Source organism: Medicago truncatula, chromosome 5 (genome assembly GCF_003473485.1).
Source record: "Medicago truncatula cultivar Jemalong A17 chromosome 5, MtrunA17r5.0-ANR, whole genome shotgun sequence".
NCBI classification, from domain to species: Eukaryota; Viridiplantae; Streptophyta; class Magnoliopsida; order Fabales; family Fabaceae; genus Medicago; species Medicago truncatula.
The window spans coordinates 15,912,738-15,929,798 of record NC_053046.1 but is presented as its reverse complement, the minus strand read 5'-3'; the positions used below and the strand labels follow the sequence as shown (position 1 = coordinate 15,929,798).

Genomic DNA, 17,061 nt, shown 5'->3' with positions numbered 1-17,061 from the left:
AATACCTCGATCCTCTGTGTATAATAATCTCATAACTTTTGGATTTATCTACTTACATCTTTAGATTTCATCAAGAAAAAACGAAAATCTTCTTAGTAAATGAAATCTAATTCAACGAAGAATGTTAATATTATTGAAATCTAAATTAAAATTTTAATATAGCTATTTGAGGAATTAATCTTTTAAATAACAAATAAAACTAGTTGGTTCCATGAATTAATCTTTACATTTGAATGTAATTGATTAAATTAAAGAATGAATAAAAGAAAAGTTTGTAGCAGCTAAACCCAAATCTCCCCCTCTCCCGCCATGGCTATCACCACCAAAACGAAACTTATCCTCTCACTTCTCCAACCTCACCACCACACTTTCTCTCTCTTCCAAACTCCAACAACTTTCTCATTCTCTCTCCTCCCCAACCGCTCTCTCAAATTCCCTCTCTCTTTCTCCTTCAAATCCCCACCCTCACCAATCCGCACATTCAATGCCGACGACGACGAAGACGAAGAAGAGGAAATCGACGACGAGGACGATGAAGAAGAAGAAGATATTGCGGCTGATGAATACGATGAAGTCGTTGTATCCGGTGAGGCTTCGGATGAAGATGAAGTTGAGGTGGAAGAATTGGGGAGATATGATGATGGATTTAAGTGGCAGAGAGTTGAGAAGCTTTGTAATGAAGTTAGAGAGTTTGGTGTTGGGATTATTGATGTTGATGAACTTGCTTCTGTTTATGATTTTCGGATTGATAAGTTTCAGGTTCGGTTAATTTCTCTTCATTTTCATGTTTAGTTATAGAATTTAGTATTTTGTTTGTTTCTGCGATGAAAAAAATTGATTTTGAGTGAATTACTTATATAAAATTGATTTCCACTGTTAAAGTGATTTTATGTATAAAATTGGTAGTAAAAATCAATTTTTGAATCAAAAGGGAAGTTGCCAAATATGAGAAAGTGTGTTCTAATAATCAACATGATTTAATACTATTTGCGTTTGATACTTTTGGCTTCCTAGCACATTGGTTTTGGTTCCCTTATGCAAAGAGTTCAAAAGGTCATGCATAGCAATGTTGTGTCTCCTAGGTTTATGGGTGTGGTTTTTAAGATGATTGATTTTGCCATCTAAAAACGGTTTACGGCGCAGCTTTTTGATGGCCTGCCTTTTATTCCTGTGTAATTTTCTCGAATATTCAAGTAATTAATACAAGTTATTTCTAGTTTAAAGTTAGAATCAATTCTGGAGAGGTAGAACCAATTCTACTAGAGAGCAATCAAACCAGTCAAAATCAATTATACACCTCTAGAATAAAGTTTGGCTTCTTTAAAAGTGGAACCAATAGTTTTTGATTTGAGTATGTTGTGGCTTTTTGTTTTTTGCTAGCGGCAAGCGATTCAAGCTTTTCTGAGAGGTTCATCGGTGGTGGTTTCTGCTCCGACGAGTAGTGGAAAAACTTTGATTGCAGAGGCTGCAGCGGTTGCTACTGTGGCTAGGGGACGAAGATTGTTCTACACGACTCCTCTTAAAGCGTTGTCTAATCAGAAGTTTCGTGAATTCCGGTATGTGATACCAATTGAGTGCGATTTTGTGCACATTTAGAATATGCAGTTTGGTTTAAGCCCCGTTTGGATAAACATGTTTAGTAAGAGCTTACATTGGAAAAGGCTTTTGATTGCAAGTATTTATGTACAAGCTATTTCTATTTCATATAAGTTATAAGTTGTTTTCATTAGTTATCCTGAAGAGATTATGTAAATAAGCGAAAAAGTAAAAACAACTTATGGGCATTTCATAAGTTATTTCTATTAGCTTTGTAAAACAGTCTGACAAGTGCTTATGTCATTTGATAAGCTCAAATAAGTCAATAAAAAAGAGACTCTTATTTGTTTCTGCCATTGCTTTTTTACATTGGTTGGAAGTTGAACTGGTGGTGGTTTATTGTGTTTTTTCAGGGAGACTTTTGGTGACAGTAATGTTGGCCTTCTTACGGGTGATTCTGCTGTAAACAAGGATGCTCAGGTTTTGATTATGACTACGGAGATATTACGCAACATGTTGTATCAGAGGTGCATTATCTTGAAAACTTGGACTTTTTTGTCCCCAAAGTAGCAATCATATACTTTTGAGCCTTTGTTTTTGCTATTGTGCTGTAAAAGCTTGGATTTTGGGCTTATGGCTTTATGTTGTTTATGTTTTTTCGTTACAATTAATAGCTCTGAATTTGGAGTCAAATGCAATGAAGCTCGTATACTCCAAAATCACTAAAAGTATTGACATCATGCCCTATTTTGATACTGACACATGTATGATACTTCTAGATGTATATCCAAGTAGTATACTCCAATTATTTTACTTTTTTTGGAAATTGTTGACCGATGATACATTTAGAGTATGGCTTCAATACTCTGGGATAAAGCTCCGAAAACATATTTTAAAGTTTTTGTACGTTCTTGTCCTTCATCATGTTGACAGCGAATTTGGATGACATAATTCTTTATTCATCCTATGATCATATAATGTGCGACATTAGTGCTACACATGTACAGGATCCATTTAATGATGGATGGACTTCTTGAATTGGCAAAGCTGACTCTTATGTACTAGACTTAGAGGCTTTACTTTTTTGGATGGTCAAGACTTTTAAACAGGACTAATTATTTTTTTGTGACCTTTTGAAATTGTTTGGGGGGGGAGTACATTTGTGACATATAACATTATCTAATATCTACCAATGTAATAATATCAGTGTCTCATTATAAATATTATGCATTTATGTAAAGTTGTACATTTTCCTATAATGGCTGTTAATAACTTTTATTTTTAAGTATCTTTTGTATACTTGCATTTCTGTTGTATAGTATTGTATCGACGTGTATTAAGTCTGTGGGCCTGATAGGTCGAAAGGACAAGAGGTCAAGAATGTGAACTTACCAGTTCAATTCATTTATCATTTGACCTTGTTTGTTGTAATTTGATTATGGCAATGTCATCGCTATTCTCACCTGATATTATCAAGTATATTACTAAATCCCATGTCCTCTTATTTCTTTTCTTTATCATCATTTTCATGCAGTGTTGGTAATGTTTCTTCTGGAAGTGGACTTGTCAATGTTGATGTGATTGTTTTGGACGAAGTTCATTACCTTAGTGACATATCTCGCGGTACAGTTTGGGAAGAAATTGTAAGCATGATTTACTGTCTTTCCTGCTTTGCTGTCTTTGCACATGACTTAGCTTGCTTGATTTCTCTTAATTTTGTATGCATATGTTTTGTATTGCTGCAGGTTATTTATTGCCCAAAAGCAGTTCAACTTATTTGTCTCTCTGCAACCGTTGCAAATCCAGATGAGTTGGCTGGTTGGATTGGTCAGGTATTCAGATTGGGCTGGTCCTGTTTATTACAGTTGCAGAATTTGTTAAGAATTGAGCACTTAATTCTGGGCATCATATGTAAAGAACATGACAACATGTCACCATCAGTGGCTTTTTTAATTTCTTTTCTAAGCCATTCAATTCAATTAATTATTTGAAATTTACCACTCAAATTGGAAACATCCGAAAAGTTGTCGTATATAATTTATTTGAAATTTACCAAACTTCGGGCTATTTTTAAGGAGCTTTACAAATTTGATCATCTTGACTGATTTTTGGACAGTTTAGATTTGAAACATTCCATTGTTAAAATATCCATGTAGCCGACCCCACTTAGTGGGAAAAGGGTTGGTTGTTGTTGCTGTATCTATTGTTAAAGTATATAATTCTGGGTTCTAAAATTTATGCAATGCTCGTATTCAGATTGTATATAGCAGAAAATTTTGCATATTATAGTTGCAGAGAAAGAACTAGACTACATTACTTTATTTTATATAAAATTACCTTGATAATGAACTCTGATGCTGGTTGCATTTTTATGTCACATAAGTTGAAAAAACATACCAAGTTCAGTATCATTGCATCTTCATTAAATTGACTGACGGGATTGTGGCCGGTGACAGAATTCAATTAGTAAATTAAATCTGTCATCTTTCATTTTGTTTGGTTGCCTGTCTAGGCTAGTTTCTCTTTGATCTCTGAAATGTTTTTGTTTTTCAGATTCATGGTGGAACAGAGTTGGTAACATCTTCAAAACGCCCAGTTCCTCTGAATTGGCATTTTTCTTTGAAGAATTCCTTATTACCACTTCTTGATGATAAAGGAACACAGATGAACAGGTGATATCTAGGATCCTGAATTTATTTATCTTGTTTAGTTATTTGCTACATGTATCCTATATTAGTAGAAACCTTGTTTAATTGTAAAGAGTTGTACGATTTTATTTTTTCACTTCAAAGCCATATTTTCTGTCATGGATGTATGGATTTTACGGATAGTCTCCGACTAGCGTGGATCTGGCTGCACTGATTTTACGGATATGTTGTGTAGGGAAGACAATTGTTTTTATTTTGGTCTATCAAGACAAGGGATGATGTCCGTAAGCTTATTTTCATAAATGGCCAACAAATGGTCCAATTTTGGTTAGTGTTGGACCTGCTGGTATTGTCAATGTTAACTAGTGACTAATCATACCATGTTGTGTGAAGGCTACAGTAGTATCAACAACTTTGGAGGCATACCTGTTTCCAGTAGTGATGTATGGGTAGAAATAGGCTAAGCCATCCGAAAAGAAGCTGTAGGCCTAGCTGTCAGACTTCTGGTCACAGAAAAAGTCTTCTAGGCTACCTGACCTATTATTGTGTTGAAACATTTTCATTAATTTTAGCATATTAGCTTACATTACTTTTTGGTGTATTTAAAAGCATTATTATAAAATATAATTGAAATAGGATGTCATATAAAATCATACTCTCTAAATATTAAATCTCAATATTAACTTCTGTAAAAAAAAAAAAATCTCAATATTAAACTTTATTTCATTGGACAATTAGTTCGTTAGTCTATTTAAAGATAGATTACATTACTTATCTAAAGACATGAACTAGGCCTTCAAGTAGGCTGATAGCTCATACTAGAATATTCAGGCATAAGCCTATGATAGGTAACAGGTCAGACTTGGGCCTTGAAGTTATTTTAACAGGCTTAGACCTCGCATAGCCTAGCTCGGCCTAATCTATTTCCACAATATGATCTTTATTTACACATTTGCATTACTTATTGTGATAATTCTAATTATAATAATAACTGCAAGAATTTCAATGGAATGGATGAATAGGTCGGTTGTAGTGACTACATAAGTATTTAGTGGTTTTCCAAAAGAAAATACGATACATACATAGAAATAAACTATGAATTTTTATTATTTAAGAACTTTAAACTACTAGATATCGAATGTTATAATTATTTTACAACTGAATTAAATCAAAGTGTAAACTAAGTTCTTCTTTTATGTAACGCAGGAAGCTGTCACTCAATTATTTAAAACTTCAAGCTGCAGAAGCTAAACCTTACAAGGATGATTGGCCTAGAAAAAGGAATTCCCGGAAACGTGGAACTCGCACAAGCTATGACATCGATGATAGAATGTTGGAACAGCGTTCTCTTTCGAAGAATGACATAAATGCAATTCGTCGATCACAAGTTGGGCCTCTGAATTAATTTTCTTATTGTTTGTTTGTTCTTTATGATGTTCATAATAGCAATCATTTTCATATCTCTTCACAACTTTAAATCTTTTAAAATGGGGATACCTTGGTAGCATTTATATGCCTGCCAATCACCATGCATATTGAAATATATAGTTCAGGTTTTGATACACATCTGGGCTAATAGCACACACACATTTCCATTAGAAAAATAAGACTCTTGTGCCCTGAATTTTTAGTAATGAGCGTACATGCTGATGAGTAGAATATTTACTTTTTCAGGTTCCTCAAATAATCGATACTTTATGGCACCTTCAGTCAAGGGATATGCTTCCAGCTGTTTGGTTTATTTTTAGCAGGAAAGGTTGTGATGCAGCTGTGCAATATGTTGAAGATTGCAAACTTTTAGACGAGTGTGAAGCAAGTGAGGTTCTACTAGCTTTGAAAAGGTTCCGCATTCAGTATCCAGATGCTGTCAGAGAAACAGCTGTGAAAGGGCTTTTGCAAGGGGTCGCTGCACATCATGCTGGATGTCTACCACTGTGGAAGGCCTTCATCGAAGAGTTGTTTCAAAGAGGTCTTGTCAAGGTTGTTTTTGCTACCGAAACCCTTGCTGCCGGAATCAACATGCCTGCTAGAACAGCTGTTATTTCATCCCTCAGCAAAAGAAGTGATACTGGGCGCACCTTGTTGACCTCAAATGAACTGCTTCAGATGGCTGGGCGTGCTGGGCGTAGAGGCATTGATGAAAGTGGTCATGTAGTCCTCGTCCAAACTCCTAATGAAGGTGCTGAAGAGTGCTGCAAGGTACTTTTTTCTGGACTTGAGCCTCTGGTGTCGCAGTTTACTGCTTCTTATGGAATGGTTTTGAATCTTCTTGGTGGTGGGAAAGCCCTTCGTAGGTCAAACACATCGGACGAGATGAAAACTTCATCAGGGAAAACTTTGGATGAAGCTAGGAAGTTAATTGAGCAAAGTTTTGGAAATTATGTTAGTAGCAGTGTTATGCTGGCTGCTAAAGAGGAACTTAATAGAATTGAAAAAGAAATTCAGTTGTTGATGTCAGAAATCACTGATGAAGCCATAGATAGAAAAAGTAGGAAGGCTTTATCACAGCGACAATACAAGGAGATTGCAGAATTACAGGAAAATTTAAGGGCAGAGAAACGTATTAGGGCTGAATTGCGAAGACAAAAGGAAACAAAGAGAATATCCGCCTTGAAACCATTATTAGAAGAGTCCGAAAATTTACCATTTTTGTGCTTGCAGTATAGAGATTCTGACGGAGTTCAACATTCAATTCCTGCAGTGTTTTTGGGAAAGGTCGACTCCCTTGGTGCTTTGAAACTCAAAAACATGATCGGTTCTGTCGATTCTTTTGCACTAAATTCAGCAGATGCAGATTCTGAATTGAATGAAGACCCTGTACCATCATATCACGTAGCTCTTGGCTCAGATAACTCTTGGTATCTATTTACAGAAAAGTGGATTAAAACAGTATATGAGACAGGCTTTCCCGATGTTCCGTTAGTTCAAGGGGATACCCGACCTCGAGAAATTATGAGTGATCTCCTTGATAAGGAGGACATGAAGTGGGATAACCTTGCTAACTCTGAACATGGTGGTTTATGGGTCACGGAAGGATCTCTGGAGACATGGTCTTGGAGCTTGAATGTTCCAGGTTTGAGTAGCTTCTCTGAAAATGAAGAGGTGCTACTGAAGTCTCAAGCATACAGAGATGCAGCTGAACAATACAAAGACCAAAGAAGTAAAGTTGCACGCTTGAAAAAGAAGATATCTCGTACTGAAGGCCATAAAGAATATAATAAAATTTTAGACGCAGTCAAGTTTATCGAGGAGAAAATCAAGCGAATGAAGACTAGATCCAAACGTCTGACTAATCGGATAGAACAAATTGAACCCTCAGGTTGGAAGGAGTTTATGCAGGTGAGCAATGTCATACGTGAAACCAGAGCTTTAGATATTAATACACATGTGATATATCCACTAGGGGAAACTGCTTCAGCAATTCGTGGAGAAAATGAGCTATGGCTCGCAATGGTTCTTCGTAGTAAAATTTTAGCAGAACTAAAACCTGCACAACTTGCTGCAGTGTGTGCAGGTTTGGTATCCGAGGGGATTAAAGTCAGACCCTGGAAGAACAACAATTACATTTACGAGCCTTCTGCAACGGTAGTCAATATCATAGGGTTATTGGATGAGCAAAGAAATGCTCTATTGACAATTCAGGAGAAACATGGGGTGACAATATCTTGCTGTTTGGATAGCCAGTTTTGCGGTATGGTTGAAGCTTGGGCTTCTGGGTTGACATGGAGAGAAATAATGATGGACTGTGCAATGGATGATGGTGATCTAGCTCGTCTCCTTCGAAGGACAATTGATCTATTAGCTCAGATTCCTAATTTGCCAGATATTGATCCATTGTTGCAAAAGAATGCAAGGGCTGCTTGTGATGTCATGGATCGGCCTCCAATAAGTGAACTTGCTGGGTAGTTTTCTCTTCTGTTTCTGTTGTATCATCCATTTGTACATATTGTACGATTAATTTACATACAGTAACACAATTTATGATATTATCATTGTTCTTACAATTTTAATCAAATTTATGTTGTACCCTAAAATTGTCGACTATAGGCTGTAATCTTGTGACATTAAATACAAATTTCTAGAAATAAATTTGTAATATTTATGTTCAGACGATGTTTTATCCATCTACTTATTTATGTATTTATTTATAGTTTATTAAAACCGCCACTGAACTTGATCGTCGACACTCGTCTATTTTTTGTCATGTCATCTTGTTTCTTGCAACATAAGGAATATTTCAATGTGTCCCTCCCCAAAATGCCTCTAACCACTCTTATCCCACATCTCTTATTGACATTCACCTTTTCTCAATACATAATAATACTCACCATTTTCTCTATCCCTTTTGACTGTTACACTATGTCTCACTATTTCATTTACTATAATTGAACTTTTACATTATTCCGTTCCTCTTAATGCAGTAACACTAATCTACAATCTGCACCATTGCACAACATTTGATATGAGTAACTGAATGGGAGAAATGTACTGCTGTTATGGCATTCATCTCCTTCCAGTATGCATCAGTCAAAGGAAGTCTCAATGTAAATTTAAAACCAAATCCATTTTCTAAAAAGCCTCTATATAATGATCATTGTACAACATCTATGCATCTATATGCAACAAATTTCATCAAAACACTACTATACGTAATTTTTTTTATAATGGTTATACATTTTCCCAAGACATCACCAAGATGGTTATCAGGATCCAACTCAGCACCTTATACAAGTCCTTGGGCCAATACCACTAAGCCACAATATAACTTTACATAATAATTTTAATAGATCACATGTTTAAATTTATTTACTCTTAGGCTATGCCTATATAATTCACACACACAAAAAAAAAAAAAGGCTATTGCATATATTACACAATTTTGTATATTCATTTACAGATATGACATTGAAATATATGGGATACTGATATACTCCATGTTGATGCCCTTGCTTGCTTCCAGAGATAAAGGGGCTGGGGCTTCTCAACTTACTGCATTAAGATATGTCCTTCCAAGATTGATTTGAAAAACAAAAGATGAGGGTTGATACGTATGACCATGCTGGGAAGGCACCAATCTTCGTGAAGTAGGGACCATGATCCATACATAAATCATAGGCCATACCTCTACTTTAAGGGCGCTGCTCTGTTAAGTCAGCTTAACCCAGAGTTTCCATGAAGATCGACCGCTCGAAATATGTATTCTCAAGTCTATCCCTTAAAGCTGCCCGGAAGAGATCTGCATCAAACCTGACAAACCAAGATGGCCAGGTTCCCTTACCCAACCCATAGTCACAGCAACTTCCAAAACTTTAATACCCACACTTGGGTCACAAGCTAGCGCTACCAAGCCCGGTGTTTTCTGCACTCTCACCAACAATATATAAACACTTACATGCTTTCTTAGTCTATCGATGTGGGACATGTAATAGTCTTAGGATAGTTTTGTTTTATTGTGAATGTAGTTAAGACTTTGGTTAAAAAAGAATTATGTTTGATGGACATTCAAATATATGTATAGTATACACCTTTAGAAAGAGGAAACGATATGAATGCAGTAGTAAATTGATGAATTATAGGATGAAAGAAATTTTGAAAAAAAAATATGAAAGAGATAGAGATAAAATGATGTGTTGAATGAATGTTTGAGGTTGTGAAATGTTCAAATATTTCATTTTTCCACTAAGTTGTGACGTTTACATTTTTTTCTATCCGTCTCAAAATAGTTGCCACTTTAAAATTCAATACAATATTTATTATTTTTTCACTGATATATTTTTATTTATAATCCATTGATGATCTTTATTGTGTCTTCCAAAACTTCCAAGGTGCCTTGTTTGACGAATTTACATGATTTCACAATAAAATAATCAAAAACACCTATGAAATTATTTGATTTTGGAAAGAAATAAAATTACATGACTCAATTGAAAAAATTATAAAATATCCCTCAAACTATGAGCAACTTCTCTAAAACCTGTTGCTCATGTCTTATGATTGGTGCTTTCTTTCATAAAGAGAAATAGTAGAAATGTGTTTATTGTGAAACCTATGGTAGGCTTTAGTCTTTGAGAAACAAATGAGTGAAACCAAATAACCTTTTATTTAGATGAATGAACTTGTAAGGTGAGTGCTCTTTTTATTTTTTTTTATTTTATTTTATAAAAAAACTTGTGACTTAGGGAGAGTAAGCCCCTAACTTGGAACTTAGCTTGGCGGTCCCTTGATTTTTTTTACCTTAACCAAAGCTTGCACATGCATTTGAATCTTGTTCTAATTATTTTTTATGTTTGTTTGTTCCTAATATTTCCTGCCTAAGCAATTGATTGAGAACAAGCAATGGTTCAAATATGGAGGAGTTTGATAAGCTTGGCATCTCTGTCATGTTTATGTACAATCTAAGAATCACATTCTCTCTCTCTCTAGAAAATATTGACTTGGTCGTCGGACTGTTTTGCAGGTACCATCCATAAGTTAAAAATCGGCTCGGTGATCGATTCTGTAAAGATACTGAGTCACCGAGTCACTGACTCATTGGTTGAACTATTGAGCCATTGATCGAACCGCATGACTAATTCAATTTGAACTGAATGACTCGGTCATATAGCTCAACCTCTATAAAAAAACTGTATTTACATTGAATTAAAATTATTAATTATAAAATGTCCGAAATCATTTAATTTGCAAATAAATAGAAACACCTTACATCTATCTATAGTAATATAACATGTATATTATTATGTAAATATAATACAATATGTAAGGTAATATTTTCTAAAAATAACAATAATATATGTTCTTTTGAAAATAATATGTAAATATCATACACTTACATAGTATGACGCAAAGATTTCATCTTGTATCTCTACTATTATTATGAATGAAATGCAATAAGTTTCTTCTTGTCAAAAAAAATATATATTTCAGATTGCTAGACAAGAACTATTATGGTGCAGAGGTCAGGCTTCCTCACATCCAACGTCATATGCTAAAGTCAACATGTAAAGAAGACAAACTATATAGTAGGGGAAACAGTCACAAGTTGTGTAATGAGCATTAGAAAGTAGACTAAGGCTAGCAACACTATCTTTTAAACATCTTCTTGATACTCACTCTCTTATTGGTTAACAAATTTAAGAATGGAAAAAAGACCTTTTAAAAAAAAAAAAAAAAAAAAAAAACCTTTCACCGGTTCACAGCGGTTTTCACCAGCTGGACCAAATACACGGTCGATCTGATTGCTTGTTCGGCCCTGCCTATCCACTGGTTCTTGGTTCAACAGGCTGCATCATCCATAAGCTATGTTCCTGCATTTTTCAAGTTAATATTTTATATCTTTGATCTTGTTTACTTCTTTAATTAGTGCATTGAAGATATCCGAGAGTTAAGAAACTCAATAGTTGTATTTTTCTTTTGACTCAAACCTCACTAATTGTACTGTGTCATCATTTGCCTCTATATAATATAACTAGGTGCCTCAACCAAAGACTATGTACAAGGGCAAGAGTGAAAGACAAACCAGACCACAATGGCTAAATTCATTTGTGCATTTCTTTTCATGCTTGTTATCACTTTTGTGATCCAAGAGACCTATGTGAGTGATTCTATCTCCCACTCTATTCTTTAACCCTTCTTTAATTTTGTCCCTATGCATCATAGGTTTTTTTTTTTGTTGAGAAAACCCTATGCATCACAGCTATAAAATTGAAAACCCTATGCACCATAGGTTTTTTTTTTTTTTGAGATTATTTTGTTGAAATGATAGTGATGCCTTCAGATAAGCTAGAAAATTACATATGTATTATTTTTTTCCCACTGAAATTCACACTGACATCTCATTCTCTTTTTCTCTTCCTATTTTATTTAAATTAAATGAAAAAAAATCTCTATAGGCTGGTGGAGAAGGATCACTTCGTCCTCAAGGTAGTAATTCTATTTTTTATTTTTTTTATACATTAATATTATTTTAGCAATATTCATATCTTCGTTCTATTCAGATTTACTAATGGTGTTTGCAATTCAAATCTTCGTTCTATTCAGATTGTGCGCCAAAATGTGATTATCGGTGCTCAAAAACTTCGCACAGGAAGGCATGTTTAACCTATTGCAACCTTTGTTGTGCAAAGTGTTTGTGTGTTCCATCGGGAACATACGGTAACAAGCAAGAATGTCCATGCTATGATAACTGGAGAAATAAGAATGGAGGACCCAAGTGCCCCTAATTTTGTACTGTTAAGCTTATACTATTGATGATGCATTTATCTTTGTCAATGCATTCATCTGCTATTTGATTATTAATAAAATTTATATTCCTATGTTTAAGTTGTTTATTCATAAGCTCGAAATTCATTTGAAGATATGAAAATGAAATTCTTCTAATTGACTCAATGGCTAGAATTTGATTGTTTATTGTCTATTCTGCAACTTATGGTGGTTGCAAATAATATATTATTATAAATCATGAATTTTTTATTTTTTTCAAGTGATTTAGTGGCTAGAAATTCTCGTTTTTAAGGTGAATAAATGAAGTTTTTAGGGTTCAAATTCCGGTCCCTACATATAAATCATGAATTTTTAATATGTATTAAAATAGTAGAGAAGTAGCGCAGACGGTTATAATATATTTACAATTTATATATATTTGGCGAAAAATATGTAAAAAAAATTCATTAGAATATATAATAATTACACATATTTTAGATCGAATTTTTTTAGATAAACGATCAAGAGTGCAAAGACAACATTACAAGGAATTGACATCTCAACATTTATCAACAACACACTCCTAAATATTATTAAAAATATGGAAAAGAAGGAAAACAACAAAGTTGAGGGACCTAATTATAACCTAAACAAGGAAAAAAAACTTAAAAAAAATCACATATATAGTAACACGATGAGGATATAAAATTGGTTTGATGGTTGAGATGAGGGAGTTCAAGAGTAGAATGATAAGGAGGCCGATCGATGATTATGCAACTTAGCGAATGGAAATTGGGTTTCGTGAAAAATGAGATGGTGACTTATTATGATTTTATGAGAGAAAAAAAAAAATAACACTTGTAACCATGATGATTATACATGTATCCCAAAACGACACACATGGTGGAACATATGCTTGAAGTTTGTTTATGGTAGTATAGGGAAATAGAGGATATCATAAACATACAGACACTCTAAGATGATGATCAGAAGTGTCTTTTTTTCGTGGTGATCGTAGTTTGAATTCCAAACCTTACATATATTATGTATTGTTCATATCCCAGACCTTGACTATGCTGGCCATTTAACGCTATATTAAATTGTTGTTGATTTCATCCTTTAGGTAAGTAGTTTTTTATATTGAGCAAATATTTTAGAAGAATTAATATTTGATGAAAGCTCACAAAGGAATTGTGTGAAGTTGTTAATCACTACGGTCTCGTGAATTTTACAACCTTCGATATTCAGCTACGCCATATATATGCATAATTTTTTTATGGAAAATTCTATGGTAAAGTCATGAGAATTGACTTTTCTGGTGAAGTTAACACTATAACATCAAAAATGTTGTGAGTAATATGTTGGAACAAAATGTGTTTCACAATGAACCTTATTAAGTTTTGATGATAACAAGGTATTAAAAATTGTCAATTGGTTATTATTAATAATTGTTCAAGTGTACAGGACCAAAGGTTACTCAAGTTATTTCAATAGGTCTTGGAAGAACAATGGAATGTAAAAGAAATTCTGAGCATCTAAAGAAAACTGCTCCTGAAGCTGAAGTGCTTCTGAAGTAATGACGTCATCAGAAGCAGAAGGTCTTCAGAAGCAAAAGTTTTCATCAGAAGCAATATCTTCACCAGAAGCTACGTTTGATCCTTTAATCAAACTGAAGATTCAAAGTAGCTGATTCTCAATTCAGTCTTATCCAAGAAGAACGAAGAATTGAAAGGGAGGTATCAACGGATATATGGATAGCACTAAGCACTTGTCTCTCGTTAATAGAGTTGACAAAGTACAAGTGTACAACCACTACCTCCACTACTCTGTTTTCTGTCTACGCTACAAGACAAAACAACAGCCATGCCTGCAGAATTTGTACACTCAAGATGGGAATGAATTTGAAGCTTATTCTTCAAAGGACTACACCCAAATCAGGCAAAGGATCACTGGTGGATAATCAAAGGATTTCAAACGACTCTTTAGACGTGCTGATTATCTCAACGTCTCTTTCACGCCTCTATATAAAGGAGTGAAGACTTGAAGATTAAAGATAGAGATACATAAGTTCAAAAGCGCCAAAACTCTGTCAATTTGATTCTACAAAGCACACTGAATTTCTGCACTGATTTGATACATCTTAGAAATTCAAAGTCTAGAGTCTTTTCTGTATTGTATTGTGAACACCACTGATTGTATATCAAGTGTTCAATTCAAACTCAATTCTCTGTATTTTTGTTTGATTAGAAGTCTCTTGCCTGCGTGCTTGAGCATTAGAAGTCTCTTGCTTAGTGCTTGAGCATTGGAAGACTCTTGCGTGTGTGCTTGAGCATTTTTGTGAAGTCTCATACTTAGAAAGTATTGAGCAGTTGTAATCTTTGTGATTATAGTGAAATCTCCTTGGAAGTGCAAGGGGACTGGACTACTTCCGTGTTGTGGAAGGAACCAGGATAACTGCTTGTGTCTTTGTCTTTCTTTTCTCTGCTCTGTTCTTTTCCGCTGCAATCTGACTCTGATCATTTCATCAGAAGCAATCAAACTGCTTCTGAAGTTTTATCAGAAGAAGTATTTTTTAAGAGAAAAAGAAAACACAATTCAACCCCCCCTTCTTGTGTTTTTCACCTTTAATTGGTATCAGAGCTTGCTCTGTTATCACAGCACTTAACCGTGTTACAGTTCAAGATCTATTAGAAAAACATGTCTGGAGATGAGGAATCAGTTACTACAAAATACACAAGTGTCAAGCATGACTATGATACTGCTGACAAGAAAACAGACTCTGGAAAAGCTCCAAAGTTTAATGGAGATCCAGAAGAGTTTTCATGGTGGAAAACTAATATGTACAACTTTATCATGGGATTGGATGAAGAGTTATGGGACATACTGGAAGATGGAGTTGATGATATGGATTTGGATGAAGAAGGAGCTGCTATAGACAGAAGAATACATACTCCTGCTCAGAAGAAGCTTTATAAGAAACACCACAAGATAAGAGGAATCATTGTGGCTTCTATACCTCACACCGAATACATGAAGATGAGTGACAAATCTACTGCGAAGGCTATGTTTGCTTCTCTTTGTGCAAACTTTGAAGGCAGCAAGAAAGTAAAAGAGGCTAAAGCTTTGATGCTAGTTCATCAGTATGAACTTTTCAGAATGAAGGATGATGAGAGTATAGAAGAAATGTACTCAAGATTTCAAACTTTAGTTTCTGGATTGCAAATACTGAAGAAAAACTATGTTGCTTCTGATCATGTTAGTAAGATTTTGAGAAACTTACCTTCAAGATGGAGACCCAAAGTAACTGCTATTGAGGAAGCTAAGGATCTAAATACTTTAAGTGTTGAAGATCTTGTTAGCTCACTCAAAGTGCATGAAATGAGTTTAAATGAGCATGAAACCTCTAAGAAGAGTAAATCCATTGCTTTACCATCTAAAGGAAAGACCTCAAAATCTTCCAAAGCCTACAAAGCCAGTGAATCTGAAGAAGAATCACCTGATGGAGATTCTGATAAAGATCAATCTGTAAAGATGGCTATGCTGTCCAACAAGCTTGAGTATCTGGCAAGGAAGCAGAAGAAATTTTTGAGCAAGAGAGGTAGTTACAAGAACTCCAAGAAAGAAGATCAGAAGGGATGCTTCAATTGTAAGAAGCCTGGTCATTTCATTGCTGATTGCCCTGATCTTCAGAAGGAGAAGTTTAAAGGCAAATCCAAGAAATCAAGCTTCAACTCCAGTAAATTCAGAAAGCAAATCAAAAAGAGCTTGATGGCGACCTGGGAAGATTTGGATAGTGAATCTGATTCTGATAAAGAAGAAGCTGATGATGATGCTAAGGCAGCCATGGGGTTAGTGGCAACAGTATCATCAGAAGCAGTATCAGAAGCTGAATTAGATTCAAAAGATGAAAATGAGGTATATTCCAAAATCCCTAGACAAGAACTTGTTGATTCTCTAAAAGAATTTTTATCACTGTTTGAACACAGAACCAATGAGTTGACAAATTTAAAAGAAAAATATGTTGATTTGATGAAACAACAAAAGTCAACTCTATTGGAACTGAAAGCTTCTGAAGAAGAACTCAAAGGGTTTAACCTCATATCAACAACATATGAAGATAGACTCAAGAGTCTTTGTCAGAAGCTACAAGAAAAATGTGATAAAGGTTCAGGCAATAAACATGAGATTGCCTTGGATGATTTTATTATGGCTGGAATAGACAGAAGCAAAGTTGCTTCTATGATCTACAGCACATACAAGAACAAAGGCAAATGGATTGGATATTCTGAGGAGAAATCCAAAGAATACAGTCTCAAGAGCTACTGTGATTGTATCAAGGATGGATTGAAATCCACATTTGTGCCTGAAGGTACAAATGCTGTAACTGCTGTTCAGTCAAAACCTGAAGCTTCTGGTTCACAGGCTAAGATCACATCAAAGCCAGAAAACCTTAAGATCAAGGTGATGACAAAATCTGATCCTAAGAGTCAAAAGATTAAAATTCTGAAAAGATCAGAACCTGTTCATCAGAATCTGATTAAACCAGAATCTAAAATCCCAAAACAAAAGGATCAGAAGAACAAAGCAGCTACTGTTTCTGAGAAAACAATACCAAAAGGTGTCAAACCTAAAGTATTGAATGATCAGAAGCCACTCAGCATTCACCCTAAGGTACAAG

At 34.7% G+C, this 17,061-nt stretch overlaps 2 protein-coding genes across 2 annotated transcripts; both read left to right on the top strand.

The window, feature by feature from the left end:
• The first annotated feature begins 232 nt into the window (after positions 1-232).
• Positions 233-8,269, top strand: LOC11413717 (DExH-box ATP-dependent RNA helicase DExH15 chloroplastic). The gene is made up of 8 exons (XM_003613389.4): positions 233-759; positions 1,381-1,556; positions 1,950-2,063; positions 3,071-3,179; positions 3,282-3,368; positions 4,090-4,208; positions 5,391-5,571; positions 5,859-8,269. The coding sequence occupies exons 1-8, from the start codon at positions 310-312 to the stop codon at positions 8,088-8,090; spliced, it is 3,468 nt and encodes a 1,155-aa protein (XP_003613437.2). The 5' UTR covers positions 233-309; the 3' UTR covers positions 8,091-8,269.
• Positions 8,270-11,656: 3,387 nt separating this feature from the next.
• On the top strand, positions 11,657-12,490 carry LOC11406597 (protein GAST1). Its single transcript, XM_024783163.2, has 3 exons — positions 11,657-11,775; positions 12,074-12,104; positions 12,222-12,490. The coding sequence occupies exons 1-3, from the start codon at positions 11,710-11,712 to the stop codon at positions 12,401-12,403; spliced, it is 279 nt and encodes a 92-aa protein (XP_024638931.1). The 5' UTR covers positions 11,657-11,709; the 3' UTR covers positions 12,404-12,490.
• Positions 12,491-17,061: the final 4,571 nt, after the last annotated feature.